General features: G+C 36.8%; 1 protein-coding gene across 3 annotated transcripts in view; it reads right to left on the reverse strand.

Annotated features, from left to right (window-relative positions):
• Positions 1 to 19,029, reverse strand: part of NLK (nemo like kinase) — a 124,084-nt gene that overhangs the window by 35,546 nt on the left and 69,509 nt on the right. For all 3 annotated transcript variants that reach the window (XM_043480057.1, XM_043480065.1, XM_043480046.1), the window contains exon 3: positions 15,111 to 15,166. In XM_043480057.1, coding sequence (XP_043335992.1) covers positions 15,111 to 15,166 — 56 coding nt within the window. The remainder of the gene's footprint in view (positions 1 to 15,110; positions 15,167 to 19,029) is intronic.

Genomic DNA, 19,029 nt, shown 5'->3' on the forward strand with positions numbered 1-19,029 from the left:
AACTGACAATTAACACTTTCCTGCACCAAGGAACCATACACAGTTACTTGAATAGCTTCATATTCTCTATTTCTTTAAATGGATAAGGAAAACACAAAAAAATTAGCATACACACATTAATGTGTATATACATAAAGAAGCCCCAGCTAACTGTGTGGTGAGAGCCCTTGAGAAGAAAATGGGGGAAGAAAACAAGACTGAACTATAGATTGCTGGAAATATAGGACAGGTTTTAGTGGGAGATTAAAATAAAAATGTTTAAGTTTATATATTATATTACATTAGACATGGTAACAAGTAATTACTACTAAGTGAAATCTGTCACAGACAGGGTATTAATTTTGCTGTTTACTTTCCTGCACAAAGTTTTTCTTTTTTTTATTAAATATTTTTCTATTTACTTCCTTTTGTTATAAAAAAATCTGGATTTCTAAATTATGGAAGCATGTTATCATTAATGAATTATAAAATTCAGCCTTAGTGACATGATGTTCTTTAGAATAATGCCCATCAGTGTTAGCAGCTGAGTCGTTAGTGCATAGGGCCCAAATATCAACATAACATGCAGGACACCCTGCTGGACAACCACAAAGGGTTGCTGAGGAATAAAATTGTGTTCATGAGGGCAGAGTTTGAAGCAGAAAAAGCAAAAATAAGAAGTCTTCTGAGAATCAAAGAAATGAGGTAGAAATATATTAGAGGTACCAGAAAGGTGGAGAAAAGGAAGGCATGTTTAGGATTAAAAACAGTTTTGTACAATGTTCTTTGATGCCAAAAAGGATTATGGGCAAGAAAACTAGGGAACGAATGCAGATAGAGTCTGGTAGTCAACTGCCCCTCAATGGTAGGCCTCCCCTGACTGACCTCTAGCTCCAATTAAAACAAATCTGTACTATGATCAATATTTGTTTAACCCACCTTTATGATGCTGCATCTATTTTAGAAAGTAATTTAAGAATGCATGATAATCAGTCTCATGCCAGAAAGCCCGACTACTCCAACTGTCAAAGGTAATTCCACAGAAAAAGCTATATAATCACCACAGAAACAAATGCTGACATTAAATTCTGACCTTCAATTATGAAAAAGATGATTGAGTCTGTCTCTGTTTTTAGGAAGTCATGATTACTCAGGCAGTCTCAGAGGCTGCAGGACTGGTGCCAAAAGCATCATTGTTTAACCATTATCATTAGCATCAATAAATACTGACTGGGTACCAAGGGGTGTAGAGAGCATGCTAACTCAATGACAAAACAGAGAGAAAAGATGAATGAATGCAAAGCAACATTCAAGAGATTAGAAAAAGTATAAGACTGACAAGTAAAAATCAGGTAGAGAAAGAAGGAAGCAAAAAGATTTTATGTACATGGCCACAGAAACTTGATTAAAAATATTGCTAGTTTTCTATGTGTCAGACCTCTAGCTTAAAGTTAATTTGTCTCATCTATTCATAATTACTCTAAGTCCTATTAACATTCCCATTATACAAATAAGCAAAGAGGTTTAGAGAGGTGAAGAAACTGGCCAGAGGTCATAGCTTGTACACAGGAGAGTTGGTGCTAAACCCCAGCTTTTGTTCTTCATCTGTGCTTTGTCTTTCAATAGATGAAACATCAAAAAAGGTGAACAAAATAATTCTACTTGAGAAGAGGGCAGATGTTTAGAATCAGGAGTTAAAACAGACTTAGGTAGTGGGAGGCAGTGTGGTGTAGGCTTTGGAATTAAAGACCAGGTTAGAATCTCGACTTGGTCACTTACTGGCTTGGTAACATCAGACAAGTTAAATAACCTCTCTTGAGTTTGTTTTTGCATTTATAAAAGAAATACAATGACATCTACTACACTGCTGGGTTATTACTGGATCCAGATGCTGTATGTGAATCACATATAAATGTCTGACACATAGCTGCTGCTACTATCATCACTGTTATGGGAAGAACATCTAACTGTATTCTTATCTCCTCCTAACATTTCCCTCTCCCTACCCAAGGGAAAGCCAAAAGAATCTAAGTTAAAAGAAAAAAGAACACAAAACAGGCAACCAATTAAAAAAGTTCCTTTAAGGTACTGATCTTAAGAAGATCAGAATCTTAAAAGGATATCGCTGCTGAAAAGGAAAATTATATTCACTTCTTATTAACAGGTCTCATGCAGTTTTCTTGGCATACTGCATACTACTTTTGAGAGAGGGTTGGTTCTGGAAGGACTAGAAACTCAAGGGAGCAATTAAAAGTGTTAATCGCTGAGACCTCCACCCTTGGGACTTCTGGTTTTGGTAAAGAACTTCTAGACACCTGGAGTTTCTCAGACTTGACCTCACGGTGGCAAAAATTAACTATTAGATCAGCATCCCCTAAATCCCCTAACTGGTTAGTATACCACATATCCAGAACAACACACACAAAACAAAACTCTGCTGGGCTCATGCATATCCTATTTCCTTTGAAAAAACACCACTTCGACCTAATCTTATTATCTACTGGGTTCTCTTGCCACCTCTGAGTGATGTATCAATAAGAGGAAAACTGTCAATTAAACATGTAATTATTAAACCCACACCAACAATTCAGTGCACTTAACGTTTAATAACGGCATTATATATTATACACAGAGCAAACCAATGTATTAATAAGTAGTACATAAATTGTACTCTGGTTAAAATACAGATTCGTGCTAGTGTGCTACAGGTTTATTAAGTTCCCTGAAGTATTGCTCTCAAATAAACTGAGTTCGTAGCATGAGACTCAGCTGGTCTATGAAGTGACTAAAAGCCCCACTGCTTCCCTATATCCTCCAATTAAGGCAGGTCTGATAAATTTAGTGACTTCTAAAACCTCTGGGTCTCTATGTAACATGTCTCCCTGGTGTCTACCAACCTTAAAAAATAGAAATGAAGTCACAACAGTGGAATAGGACCAAAAGATCAAATAAACAGCCCTATGAGCATCCCCAAATCCTCACACCTGGATTAAATATTTCAAGAGGCTAATAATCAGAAGGTTAACCAGAAGGTTAAGCAGTTCAAGAGAATGATAATGGGTTATGAGGCTTTTCAGGGGCTCAAATGAGGTATGGCTTTGTTGTTATTCATTATTACCCTCTAATAGTTGGGAAGCCTGGCAGCATTTCATTCCCCACCAGCTGGGAAGTTTTAGAGGTATATTTATTTTGTAATAGAGGTGAAAAGACTAGATTCTAGCTTTAGATTTTTTTTTTTTTTTGGCGTCACCTGAAACACAGGTGTTTCAAAGAGCTGGTGTGAATAAGTTGTTCCTACTATAGCAACTCTCTTCAAAGCAGAAGGAAAAAAATTCCAACTGTGAGTTGGAACTTGAAACAGTTCTTTTAAAACAACCTCAGGATTTGCACATACACTACTGCTGCTAAGTCATCTGAGTTGTGTCCGACACTTTGTGACCCTATGGACTGTAGCCCGCCAGGCTCCAATGTCCATGGGATTTCCCAGGCAAGAATACTGGAGTGGGTTGCCATTTCCTCCTCCAGGGGATCTTCCCCACCCAGGAATTGAACCCACAGCTCCTGCACTGCAGGTGGATTCTTTACCACTGAGCCACGGGGGAAGCCCTAAAATACATTAAGGCCAAAGTAATCTTTATGTAGCCATGAAGGGACTACTACTTAGGAGATGCGACTACTACTTGCGGGCGTAACAGGGGAGTAGCCTTTGTGCAGAGTCACAGCCACTGGGCCACCAGGGAAGTCCCAAGGTGAGTGGCTGTGGGATGATAGGTTGGAGGAGGAAATTATGTCTTTCTAATTAATAAGAAGAGTTTGGTTAAGGTAATGGAAAGAGGAGTAAGAAAGCCATAACGGGGATGCAGTCTGGATGGAAGGCTTGGGGGTGCCAGCAAGATGTATACAGAATATATTTTCAGGTTAAGAGGAGACCAGGTAAGAGAATATGAGGTACTGAGGTTGACAACCCATTCCTCGTTAACAGTTCACATCTTATTTAAAAAAACAACTCTCTATAAACGGGCTAGGTAGTTACTGATCAGCCACTATGAAAATCCATTTGTGATGAGGACTTGCTAATACCACTTGTTCATAGCTGGCTTGGTGCACTTTGCATCACAAAGTCCATAGTTTCACTAAGCTCTACTTTATCTATAAGGCCTTTCCTTACTACTTTTTTGTACTTGTTAAGTGCCAGGTACTGTTCTAACTATCTATCCCAATTTATTCCTCAAAATAACTCTGTAGGGTGGTTGTTGCTCATTTGCTGAGTCATGTCCAATTCTTTGCAACCCTACAGATTGCAGCACGTCAGGCTTCCCCGTCCTTCTGCATCTTCCGGAGCTTGCTCAAACTCATGTCAATTGAGTCAAGTGATGCCATCCAACCATCTCATCCTCTGTCGTCCCCTTCTCCTCCTGCCTTCAATCTTTCCCAGCATCAGGGTCTTTTCTAATGAGTTGGCTCTTCGCATCAGGTGGCCAAAGTATTGGGGCTTCATCATCAGTCCTTCTAATGAATATTCAGTACTGATTTCCTTTAGGATTGATTGGTTTGATCTTGCAGTCCAAGGGACCCTGAAGAGTCTTCTCCAATACCACAGCTCAAAAGAATCAATTCTTTGGCACTCAGCCTTCTTTTTGGCACTACTAAACATTTTCATTTTATTAACCAGGAAATTGAGGCACAGAGAGGTTAAGTAACTTGTTCAAGAAAACACAAGTAAAAGGCAAAGCTGGGATTCAAATCTAGGTTGTCTGGTTCCATGCTCTTTGCCTCTATGATAGATTTTCTATTACCTCAAGCTAGCCAGAATGCTGACAAGGTTGGCCCTGGACTGATTAAAAGATTTTGAAATAAACAGAAGATAGGGAGTTTGTTCCCATTTCATGACACGACAGTCACTGAATTCAAGACTGCTCTTGTCAGGCAGCAGAACTAACCGACGATGAGAGCATGGTAAGCAGAAGGAGCAGAGAATGGGACTGATTTTAAGAGTGCTGTTATTTAGGCTCTGACCAAGAACAGATATTGGAGGAGCCACCAAGGTTTTGAAAGAGAATAAAGGGAGATACTTGCTTGTCAATTTCCTAATATAATAATCCTGCAATGATGGTCAATTTTCCATATTCCCATGTTTGAGCCTGCCAATCAGTCTATGACTTAGATTGTTTCCACCTCTCAGACAAGAGAGAATAAAGGTGACTCATTACCCAGCTCCTAGAGTCAGTAAGAACCAGGGGAGTTTATAAACTATTACAAATAAATGATTGCTATAGATAAAGGTTATGCAAATGTCATAAGAAAGCATTACTATATAAGCACTTTAATAATAGAGAGTTAATCATTCTGGACAGCTCAAGGTGTGCATATGTGTGAAAATCTGTGATGTGGTCTTATGTTAAAAACTACCCTATCAGATTAAAAAACTCTCACCATCTAAAGTTCAGAACTATAGTGGGTTGACCTGCCTGCTTAACTGAGGTCTGAGAACATGTGGAAAGAGCAACTGAGGTTGTGTGAGAAACTATTAATGATGTGTTAAAAAGCTTTCTGAAAGCAAAGTAAGGGTATTTAGCTGGTTTAGCTGAGTTGGGAGAAAATGGAGAACACAAATTATTTCCTCCATAATGAATATAGACAGAAAGCTTTGAAAACACAATTTTAATCCCTGACTTTAGATATTAAAAAGTGGGCAATTCTTTCTTCCACTTCATACTGGACAAAGACCAACACTAAACCAGATTATAAAAAATAACTCTTGCAATATTAAATATCAAGTAGGAGACATGTTGGCCAACAATTTAACAACCATTAAAAAAAAAAAGTCTTCCATCTTCATGCAATATAAGTTAGAACAAATATGAAGATCAGGTGGCTTTTCCAAAAAGACACAGTGAATTTTTGGTTTAACGGACTATAGTATGTAGATACCCAAGTTTGGTTCCTGAAGCCACAGAGTCTCTTCTACGAAAAGTCTAAGAATGACAGTTAAAACATGCTTAAACTCATGTTAAGCACTAATTCTGAAATCCTGCCATTCCTGTTGGAAGGAAAATCTTATAACCATAAATATGAGAGACTTAAATAGGTATCATTTTCTTCACATTTTTTCTTTCAAAATCAGGTCCACAGAGGGAAATTTCAATTGAGATCTCAGATATGTAAATAAATAAAAATGAGGGGTATTAAATAGCATGAATAAGGAAAAATCTGGTTTTCGGATATTGTTGATTTCAAGCAATGCTTTCCATGTGAAAGAAAAACAGCAATGCATCACAGAGAAAATTGCTTTCTGGTAACAAATGGTCAGCTCTAAATCTCATCATCTTTTTAGTAACAAAAAGCACGGGCGCCTTTGCAACTAGAAAAAAATTGGTGTGTGCTTCAATTAGAATCACTGACCTTTTCTGAAGCATGCCCGTGCTTCTCTATAGAAATCAATGGAATAAAAGGTCATGGTGTTAAAATGCTTGAATATAACAATCTTTCCTAGGCTAAGGCAAATTCCTCTTCTTTTTAAGGTAACTAATTTGTTGTATAGAATGTCAAGAATAAAAAAATTAAAACCACCTTTAATTTGCAATTTTAAATTGACTAAAAAAAGTCAATTCTACCATGTGAAAAAAGGAAAAAAAAACAAAAACAGAAAACGGGAAAGCTGTCATTCTACATCCTGTCATGGCCCAGAAGATTCCGTTTGCTGAGTCCTTGTCACTAAAGCTATAACCACATATGCAATGACAGAAAAAGCATCCTAGAATATATGATATTATTTCAAACCTCAGTCTTTTCTTTTCAAAGTGCCCTACAGAAGGCAAAGGCAAGTTTCTGTATCTGTCAAATGTTCGTAGTAGAGTCTGGGATTACTAATCTTTTGTCATCATAGCCCCACAAAGCAAATAAATGCAGAGATACACAAACCCAGACAGAGGGATGGGATGGGGAGGGACTTGGGAGAGGGGTTCAGGATGGGGAACACATGTACACCCATGGCGGATTCAGGTCAAATGTATGGCAAAACCAATACAATGTTGTAAAGTAAAATAAAGAAATAATTAAAAAAAAAAAAAAGAGCCAAGGAATAGAAGCAGAATTAATGACCAAAATAGTCACTACTTTTTCTGGACATAATATATATATTTGAGAGAAGAGTCTCTCCCCAAGTTGAGAAACATTTCTCCAATTTTTTTTAATCAATGAAGAGAAGGGGCAAATTCTTCAATCCCCACTTAACCCCTTCAGAGGATAAAGATGCACATATCAGTCATATAAAATGCCTCATGCTTCTTACTGTCAATGGGTCCTCAAATTAGACCTATCCACCCTTTCTTAGGGCTTCCCTGGTGGCTCAGACGGTAAAGAATCCACCCGCACTGCAGGAGACCTGGCTTTGATTCCTGGGTTGAGACAATCCTCTGGAAGAGGGCATGGCAATCCACTCCAGTATTCTTGCCTGGAGAATCCCCATGGACAGAGAAGCCTGGTGGGCTGCAGTCCATGGGTCACAAAGAGTCGGACACGACTGAGCGATTAAGCACACACACCCTTTCGCAACAGGTCTGAAAAACTCACTTCTATGTCCAGATGATCTGGTGTCAAACGTCCTTCACCCAACAGAATTTGAGAGCAATTTACTCCAGTCTGATCTACTGTAAAGCTGCAAGAATGATGTCATTAAAACTTGACAGTAGACTGCTATCAGCAGTATAAACAACCACAGCATTCTGAAGGGAGGACAAGCCTCTCAACATGCCAAGCTCTAGATGCTTCCTTAGTATACCTGCCCAGTACTACCCATCACAGTGAAATTCATTTTTGGTTGAAGATGTTAAAAGTCAGAGTTATTAAAAGGAATAGGGCAGAGAGGATTCAAAATATACAGAGAACAAAAATCTACAACAATCTGAGAGAGGTATATCAGAAGTCTGAGTATTTTCTATGGCAACTGGGAAGAGACGAAAGTTAAAACAATGGTCCATTTAAAGGGATCTGCCTCCTCTGTCAAGATATAAGATCTGCTATGTATCAAATTATATTTTAATGAAGTTGGGGAAAAAAGATATGAGTACCTTATTCACTTGCTCACAGTACCTACTTTCTAACATTTATGGAATAAATACTTTATCATGCAATTAGATGTACCACCTTTAGCACTGTTCCATACTGCTATTTAATTAGAATAGCTATACAAAAAGGGTTATATGGACCCACAAATAGAAACCAGAAACCGCCTAAAATTTTGTGAAAAAATATGGAAAGTATATCTATCCTGAAGTGAAGTGAAAGTTGCTCAGTCAAGTCCGGCTCTTCGAGACCCCATGGACTATACAGTCCATGAAATTCTCTAGGCCAGAATACTGGAGTGGGTAGCTGTTCCCTTCTCCAGAGGATCTTCCCAACCCAGGGACTGAACCCAGGTCTCCCGCATTGCAGGCAGATTTTTTACCAGCTGAGCTATCAGGAAAGCCCCATATCTATCCTACTAATACGCAATTGATCTCAAATGAATTGATATAGGAAAATGTTTTATTCTATGAAAATTTTAAGTTCCAGGTAAGTCCTCCAAACTCTTCTTTTGTGGGAGAGGGAAGGAGGGCAGGGAAGTTTTCATACATAAGAAAATGTGGTTAATATCTCTATTGTACACTTGATTACCCTGGTATTATAATTATTTCACAATTGTCGATCATCTCTTTTGAACCATGAACTCTTTAAGGGTAACAGCAATGGCCATTATACTTGCTACTACCTGCTGGTACCTCTTTCCTGAGGGTAAAGTTCTAAAGTTAAGGCATAAAATGAACACCAAGTGTCACAAAAAGAAGTCACCTGGGAAGATACCATGTTGGAAACCAACATATCAAACTCTCATTAAATTCAACAGTATTGTATTCTCTGGCATTGGAACAGAGTGCTGTTTTCTTTGACTGAACCCCATATGAAACAGACGGCTTGTGTTAAGGGGTCATGCCACATAAAAGTACCTCTCTTAACACCAGTATCACACTCAGTTTGGTGAAATGCTCTCACTGTGGGAAGCCTATGGGAGCTGAAACTAACTGAGGGTACAGTACATACTGATTTCTGTCTCACACTCGTTCTGGAAAAGAAGGTAAATGAATGGAATTGGGCACAAACTGAATTCTCTTTTTTAACCATGTTAAATTCAGAAAACCGTGTTGCATATGTTTCAGTTTAAACGCAGGACTGTGACTCCACCATAAGTTCAAAAACTCACTGTTCAGAGAATGAATGATGCAGAGATTTTGGGTGATTAACTCAAGGCAGAGTCAAAGGAAAATATCTTTAAACTTCTCACACCTGACTTTGAATTCTGCTTTTTCTACTGCTGATGCGTCAGCATGAAAATAACATTGGAATTTTAGACCTAAAAAATATATTCTCATTTTCTAAAGTTTAACAGCAAATGAATTAGGTGTTGACATTTTTAAGATTTAGTTAATTTGGCCATCAAAAAACATTTATAATGGATTTATATGAAGAGCATCAACATGATTTGGGTAACATGGTCTCCATTTGAAGAGCTGGTAAGTGGAGGAGTAAGCTGCCTTTTCTGCTACCTTTTCTAGACTATGGTTGGTCCCACTGCTATGCTCAAAAACCTCTTAATTCAGTGGTATTAAGCACATTCACAATGTTATGCAACTATCACCACTTCTGATTCTAGAACTTTCTCAACACCCGAACAGAAACTTAGTTAAGTTTATAAAATATACTTCTGATTCCGTCATTCCTCACCACAAAAATCCTTCACTGGATTCTAAAATGCCTACTGAATAAAGATGAATCTACTTAGTTCAACATTCAAGGCCCTCCATGACTTGGCTCCAAATAGCTTAATTTCTCACTATTCACACATTCTAAACTCTAGTCATTCCCTAGAAGATGCTAATACTCCATCCATTTGGAATATCCATCCTCCTCAATGTTACCAATCCAAATCCTTCTCATCCAACACTCAACTAAAATGTCTTTTCCTACATGAAATCTTCTTACGGTTTTTTCTGGGTGAGGCAATCTCTTCTTTTAAATCTTCTGACACAATCTACCATACGTAATAGTTATTTCTTTAGTTCTTATCTCACCCCACTGACTCAAGGGAGAACATTTTTCTTGAGCGAAAACATTAAGAGGCAGTAGTGGGTTAATAGGATTCTTGACCCACCAGACCAGTCAACATGGATTCAAACCCCAGCTCTATCATTTTTGAGAGACCTTGATCAAGTTATCTACCTCTCTGAGCTATAGTTTCTTTATCTTTAAAATGGAGATAAGAGTGAAGTATTGAGAATAATTCCTGACACACTAAATTTTTAAAAATTAAGCAATTCATCAACTTATCTCTATAACCTCCACAGGGATCAGTATTAATACAATGTTAAACATGTAACAGTGCTAAATGTTTGGCCACATGAATAAATAAAGCTGAGGAGATACAGACTAAGGTGGTTAAAGTTAAGAATTTTGCTGTTCTTGGATTGTTCTACCAACTTTTCCTCTGTTTTGCCTTTCTAAGTGTCTGTCTTAGGCTTTGGTGCTAAGGAGCCAGAAGTAGTGATGGTGGGTAAATGAAAGTTTTTGTTTAAAAACATCAAATGCTTTTCAAGTAATCAGCTTGGAAACTAAAATGGGAAAGAGTGAAAATCAGATCCTTAATGCTCTCAGGATATGTAGATTTTTTTCTATCACTGTACTTTCCAATCTATATTATTTATATGATTGTATCATCTACTAGATTACAAACCTGTTAAGTCAGACACTATCTTATTCAACAAATGTCTATTTAGCACCTACTATATGTTAGGTACTGTTCTAAGTGCTGGGAACACAACAGTGAGCAAAACAGAAAAAAATCCCTGGTTCTAGGAACATAGTTGATGCTTATGTTTATGGAATAAATGAAGAGGAAATTCTAACAATATGGAAATTTTCAAAATTCTTAAGATGTAGATTTCCAGTCCTCGCTGGTACCTTTGCTGCAGAAAGAGTGCACTTATATCTGCATTTACACATTTTATTTTGCTTGTTCTTAGCTTTTCACTGGCTCCTAAGGTTCCCTGAGGGTTATAGAGATCTTTCATAGCACTAGGGAATTGTGCTATGTACATATTGTGTATATAAAATACAGTCTACTAATACTATCAATTAAACTACTGCATCTGGGAGTAGTTTATTCAATAGTATTACATTACTGCCTACCAAAGACTTTAACTGGCTGAAATGGATATGTAGGTTCCCTCACTGTCTTTATGACAAGAAATTCCTGTTTTAACATTGCCTGCACAAGCCAAACCTATTATTCAAATAGGGACACTTCTGAAAGTAAAAGGAGAAACTTATTAACACCAGGACATCAGGTAAAATCCAGGAGTCCTGGCAAACTGGAGCACACTGTTATCCCGTTAGACTTCTCATTTCTACTGGTTTTAGGCTGTAACTGTTTCTAGCACAGAAGACTTATACCATGCATATTCTTCTCCATAAAATGTTAAGACTGTGTTTCAAGTTAAAAAATATAATTTTTCTTAATTATTAGAGAATAGATTTTTTGGTGGACATATTAGATTTTCAAACTATGAAAACACAAACGCTAAAAGTTACCGAGGTCAGGGTAGAATTTAACTGCTCTTTTTAGACCCGATTCATCTGCTGAACTCTGTAGGGAGGTTCGTAAACAGTTATAATCTAGACACTGTCTTTTTAAAAGTTGCATAAAGAGTTATTTAAAGATGCATGGTCTTTCAAAACCCAAACTAAATTTTTGGTGGGCACTGATATAGTCATTTTATTACAGTTTTAGTGAAAAACAGATGACTAACTGCATGATATACACGTTGACATTGTACACTTGATTACATCAAAATGTTCATAGACCTCAGATTTTCTAAAATGATACTAACTACTCGATTAGTTTTAAAAAGGTCTTCTGGTTTAAAATATTGTCTGCTGAAACTTATATATGCACTATAACATCCCAATTTTCTAGTCTTAGAAAAAAGTATAATAATATGGTACTCTATGTTTAAGATTACTAAAGATTATTTCTTTCCCTTTATATATATTTTTGACTCCATAAATGGGCTCTTTTACTGATGAAATATCAGACATCCATTAGATGCCTAGCAATATATGTATTTAGAACTTACCTAAAACAACAGAGCCTCCAAAATAGTTTCTTCAAAGCACAATTCCAAGATCACATATTTAAAATTCAAAATATTATCTATTCTAAAAGCCCTCAACTTAAAAAAAAAAAAAAGCACTGCCTAAAACCATGTTTAATGTATATGCCATGATTCTGAGATACTATAGAGGGAGCTGCTGGTACAGATGGATAATGTATTACATTGAAATCAAATAGGAACTTGAGATCCTATTAATCATTCAATACTTTTGTGTTTTAGGCAGAAGTTTTCTTATTTTTCAGAGGGAAACTGAGGGAAATCTTTTTTTTTTGCTTTGGCTATAACAAATTTATTTGTATTAAAAAGCACTGGACACAGAAAAGGTTCTATTTAGGATACTAGAAAAATCAGGCAGAGCACATATGTAACTAAGGCATTTCTTACATTTCTATTTAGCAGCTAAACGTTTCCATTTAGCTGTTCTAAAACACATAATTTCAGTATTTTTGTACCCCAAGCTTCACCATGTCTTCCTTATTAAAAAAAGTCTTTATAACCCTGTGGCAGCTATGGTTTAACTCTTTTTATATTAACAGGATTTATTTTTTTCCAAATGGCACAATCACTGAAAAGCACCTTTTTTTCCATATATCATTCTACATATAGCTAAAAATTATATAACAGAAAAAAGAATACTGAGGTTTAGGTTTGAAGGTTTTTCCATTTGTAGCCAGCTAATAACTGTGAAAGCACAGGTGTCAATCTTTTAACCTAAAGGTAAATAAAGTAAAACATTTAAGTAAATGGTATACTAGAGGGTTCCACAAATATTTCATGACAAAGGCTTTTAATATAAACATTCATGAACAATTTTAGGGAAAGGAATTTCATAGAAACATTCTGCTAGCTAATGAAACGGCTGAAATCAGCTACCAACAGCTATTACATCACCTATGCCACCTACGGTTTTAAACCGTAACGGTGCTAAATTTTCGCTGCTCTGCAAGTATTTGAAATAAATATGAATCTAAGATCCCCCAGACTCAAATTATGAACAACAATAATAATAAGCATTGAGAATTCCTACTTTTAATAGCATACATTTTAAAGGAATAACAAACCCAAGTATAAAAAATTAATGCCTGATATAAAGAATTCATGCTTGAACTATAAGACAAAACAGACAAGGATATAATGAATTAGCTACATTTTCAATGAAGAAAATCTACAAATACTTGATATTTATTAAAAATACCCCATATTCATCAATTATCTCATATGAAAACATTCTTTCCCCACAGATGGCCTAAGTGCAATAAAGGGTTAACAGCAGCTCTGGGTTGCCCCAAACTTACACATTCCATAAGTCTTTAGGACTGGCCCCTGAGAAATAACCTTTGAACTCTTGCAATATCCTGCCTCATAAGAATGTCTTAGCATACCTGATGCTTTGGCCACACCAGATGGCTTATGCTAACAATGTGATTTATGGTGAACACCTGTTTTTGTTCACCTGGGGCCCTGGGCCAGCTGCATTAGTTCAACCTCTGGGTGAGAAGGGAGGAGGGCTAGAGACTGAGCAGCTAAGGTCAGTCCTGAAGGCTCCCTGACTTCCAACAAAAACCCTGGACACCAAGGCTGAGGTGAGCTTCCCTGGTCGATAACATTTTACTCCTGTGGTCACACACTTTTGCTGGGAGAATTAAGCACTATCTGTGCAGTTTCACTAGGAGAGCACAACTGGAACTTTGTGTCTGGTTTCTCTTGGACTCTGCCTTATGTAGCTTTCTCCTTTGCTGATTTTAATCTGTATCCTTTTGCAGTAATACACTGTAACCATGAGTAGAACAGCTTTCCTGGGTCCTTGAGTCCTTTCACCAAATCATCAAACCTGACAGTAATCTTGGGGACCTCTGACACACCTGTAAATCCAGTAAAATTCTTATTTAAAAAGAAAATTTCCTCATTTCCAAAGAGGCAGAAATGATTTTACACACTCACAGGAATGCCTTCTAATATATGGATTCCCTTCCCACCAACAGAAAGGATAAATAAAGATGGTGGCTCCTGGCCAAACGTAGAAATTTACTTGTGCTGAATGAAACAAGTACTGCCCCCCTCCTACCAGCTTCCTTCTTTTCTTCAATCAGGAGCCACGTTATCACCAGAAAGTCCAGAAACGGAATCATTAATGCTCTTACTCAGTTGCTACTACTAACCTATAGCTGAGAAGAAGAAAAACTTTCTCAACCCATCCTTAGGTTAATTTTATATACTTAAAAAAAAAAAAAGATTTCTTGCAGCATGAGGGGCTGAACTGGGGTCCCCTGCATTGCAAGGTGGTTTCTTAACCAATGAACCGCCAGAGAAACCCCTAATTCTTTATATACGTTTAAAGAAAAGGTGTGTCAGAACCATCTTACCTGGCCCAAGATCTCAGTTTTGAACACTAAAAGGTATACAAAGACACTCCATCAGCCAGGAGCTGGTCAAATGTCAGTCATTTCTTGAGAATGTGTAGGAGTAGGGTGCCCCAAGTCTAGAATTACAGTATTCTAGAGCTCTCTTTATTTTTCACCTTACCCAAGTGGTTAAAAAAAAAAAAGAGAGAGCAGTATTATCTTCTTGACCAACTGGCAATTGTTGTATAGTGACAAAGGACTTTACCAAATTCTGTTACAACACAGCTGCCTCAATGGTTTCATCAGCAAAAAAGGAATAGCAATAACCTATCTCACAAGGCTGTGGGGATGAAGTGAAACATCTATTCAGAAGTCTTGTTTTGTGGTATCACCACTCAGGATATATTGATAACGTTGAGCTTTTTCAGATACTTCGGATTTCACAATTACCTGGTTCTAGGTACTCAACCACTTCTGCAAGGAGGAGAGTTAATATACTTCAAGGCATGAACCCCAGAAGGTGCTAGTGGAACAAATTAATTAAAAAATTGTTCCCTTCTTTCACATTCCCTGGTTAGGATACATTTCTTCAAAATAGTCAATGTGTGGAGGTTGGAGTATGTCAAGGGCAGAGAGTACCTGGGGAAAGGAAAAAAAAAAAAGCAAAATTTAGAGGAAAAAAAAAAAGAACCAAAATATGACATAAATGCAAAAAAAGTACTCTTAACTCATTAATGATTTCAGGCTTCATTATAATTGCCCACTGAGATGAACTAAATTTATCAACCAAGAAACACTGAAACATTAAGGTAGGCTTTGTAAAATTACTATCAAAGACAATTTTAGCTACACCAATACGAGAGAGGCAATTGGGATACACTACATGCTACCAGGACACCTGCACAGGAGAATGCTGGAAAGAAATGCCTTATTTCTAACAATCAGATTCGCTCTAAGAGCCTGAGAGCTCTACCATTCATCCTTTACTCCTCTGTTCAAAAATGTTTACTATGTGTATTTTATCTGGTAGGCACTTTGGGAGGTTCTTCGGTAAAAATGATGAATAAAAATAACCACCCCACTCTCTCGACTAGGGGAGAGGAAGGCATTAAATAGTTAACAAAAACGGAGCTGTGACATTTATTATTATGAAGGGAAAAAGTACAGAGCAGTGGAAGAAAAAGCTTCCCTGAAGGAACACCAAGAGTTGCAGGGTGAATAGGAGTTGGTCAGGCAGTGTAAAAGCACTGAGGCAGGAAAGAACCTGGAGGATTCTAGAAACAGAAATGCCAGTGCCTATGGAACACAGAGGGTGGGAGGAAAACAGACCGGGAGAAAATAGAAGAGAAAGGCAAGAGTATATCACACAAAATCTCTTTAAACTACGGAAAGTGTTTTGGATTTTATTCCAAGTACAGAAAAAGAAGTCACGAGGGTGGAAAAAAAAAGACTTTAAGGTACCTGAAATTCAAGTCCTTTATAAAAGCTGCATAATACCAATATAATTTCTGCCATAGAAATGTAACAAATAGGCCTTCTTCCCCTACCAACTGTCTACCAACTCCTTTAAGCCCCATCTATGATGTCACACCTAAGAATTCAAACCTATTTTGCCAATGAGAAATATCATGCTCAAAGGACTCAGAAGAAGGTATTTAACAGGAAATAAACTGTGTAGTACAAGTTCATATTTCCTGATCTTTAGCTTAGTTTTTCAATAAAAAATTTATTATGGAGAACTTCAAACATATAAAAGTGGGTAGAATAATATAAAAGAATACTCATGTAATCAAGACTTGGCCTTAGTAGTTATCTATATGTGACCTTTCTCCATTCATCTATACCCTCCACTCTCCCTGTATAATTTTGAAGAAATTTTCAGCTGTACATCAGTAAATATTTCTAAAAACTAAAAACTTTTTAAAAGTACAATGAACAAATCTGAAAATTTAATGTTTTTCAACACCATCAAATACCCAGTGCTCAGATTTCTAAATTTCTTATTTTTTGGGGGAAAAAAAAGTGTTAATCTAAATTAGGAGCTAAAGAGGATTTACACATTATGGTTGATGCATTATCTAGCAAGTTTTACCTATAAATTTCTGCTCTATTTCTCTTTTTCCCTTGCAATTTATGTATGGAAGAAACTTTGCTCACTTTATTTTAGCATTTTTATTTATTTGGCTGTATCAGGTCTTAGTTGTGGTAAGCATGATCTTTGATCTTTAGCAATGTGAACTCCGAGCAGTGGCATGTGGGACCTAGTTCCCTCACCAGGAATTGAGCCAGGTCGTCTGCATTGGGAGCACAGAATCTTACCCACTGGACTACCAGGGAAGTCCTTTGTTCATTTTAAAGGTTATTATTTTTTTTTTTTTTAGCCAATAATTTGTTACTTTATAAAGTTTTTAACTAAATGAAACCTCCTTTATTGAAAAAGCCTTCACTCACTTAGGGCTTCCCTCATAGCTCAGTAGGTAAAGAATCCGCCTGCAACGCAGGAGATCCTGGTTTGATTCCTGGGTCGGGAAGATCTGCTGGAGAAGGGATAGGCTACCCATTCCAGTACTCTTGGGCTTCTCTTGTGGCTCAGCTGGTAAAGAATACACCTGCAATGCAGGAGACCTGGGTTCGATCCCTGGGTTGGGAAGATCCTCTGGAGAAGGGAAAGGCTACCCACTCCAGTATTCTGGCCTGGAGAATTCCATGGACTCGCAAAGAGTTGGACACAACTGAGTGACTTTCACATTCACTTTAATACCAGTTAAGTATAAAGGTTTTTAAATAGTTCAGATGTTTATAAAGAGTATCCTTAGTTTATAAAGAATATCTGTATTTCCTTTCTGAATTAAAATGTTTATACTTGGAAATTTTAGTATAAATGGAAAATAACAGATTTTCCAGTTTCTTCATAGAATAATTTTTACCATATGAAAGATAAATTACTTCATTTCTATATTTTTAAACACCTATAATTAGCTGGTGTCACAAATTCACATAAATTCATTTCTCATTATGTGATAGAACAATTTTTAACATGAATATTTGATGCTTTGAGGAAGGCAGTTAGAAATTAGTGTTTTACTTGACATCTTTTGGACTCTAAGCTCTGTATCTGAACAACATACATCCTGTCTTGGGGGGAAACAGAATGCAGTGAGTGACAGCGTCCATTAGACAAAGCTATTTTACACTTCAAATCTATCTGCTATAATTAGAGGTTATCTAAAGGAAAGTGACAACCATACATTTTAAACCTTGATAGAGAAGAATGAGGCTTTCTTACTCCAAATTTGAGGAGGCTTTCTGTAGAACAGCCATATAAAATAGGGTTAGACATGTGCACCAAAGCATTTAGCTGTGGTTCTTGGCTTTGAAGGTATAATACTTTAAACTCTATCTGGAATTTTTTAAATGCCCATTGTCTTATATTCCTGTTCTTTCTACCTCAAAGTGTTTATCAGATGACAGCATTCAGTGTTTCCAGGTGGCAAAAATAGTGCTTAGAGATGATTCAGGAATCTCAGAAGTGATGTAAATGAGTTAAGTGAGAAGGAACATTAGCAGAGTTTCAAACCCCAGACTTCATGACTGACTCACTATTTAAACAGTCCAAGTCCTTCTATAACCCCTCTATTATTTATGGGAATAAAGTATGTGAGATTAGCCTTATGATGTAAATAGGAGGTCACTTGTAAAGAGTCAAAGTATCCCAAAATACCAAGGACTCAAGACTCTGAGGATCTCAAACACACAAAAAGCAAGCTGATTTGTCTAATTAAAAAATGAACTAAAGCTCCGTCCTGAAATAATGGTCATTACCAGTGTCTCAGCACATTTCTCAAATCTTTTAAGAGTTGGACAAAAGCTCATTGTGGTAGCTGCTTTTCAGAATTTTAACCTCTGTGATGTTAGAAGATTCCCTAAAATTGGTTACATTAGTAAATGGTTTAGTGGTATTTTTTTTTTAGTTAACCCTTTATCAATAAAACAATTGCTGTAAATAATCTCAATCCTAAAGGTAAAGACTGAAAATTTAACTGTTTGTGGAATTCAAATTTAATTAATTCAAATTCCAAATTTAAGCAAAGGAGCTCCCACCGCCTCTTCATTCTCTCACCTACCCCCACCCCCAATAGATTTTAAGTTGTTTAAGGTAGAGAATGTTATTTTTTTGAGCTGTAACATATAGTAAAATATACAAATTGTAGTGTATAATCTGAATAATTTTTATACACATAAAGTATATAACATGACAAATTTTTATTCCATGGTTAAAAGCTAGATCAAGAAATTAAGGATTTCAACATCCCAGAAAGCCCCCTTGCTCCTTTCTAGTCAAAACCCATACCTGCTCAGAGGTTACCACTATTCTCATTTCCATCACCCTGGATTCCTTTTGCCTGTCCTTGAACTTTACGTAAATTAAATCATAAAAAATCAAGTCTTTTGTATATGGTTTCTCTCACTTACTGTTATGTCTGTGAGATTCAACCATGTGT

Source organism: Cervus canadensis, chromosome 1 (genome assembly GCF_019320065.1).
Source record: "Cervus canadensis isolate Bull #8, Minnesota chromosome 1, ASM1932006v1, whole genome shotgun sequence".
In the NCBI taxonomy this organism is placed as follows: Eukaryota; Metazoa; Chordata; class Mammalia; order Artiodactyla; family Cervidae; genus Cervus; species Cervus canadensis.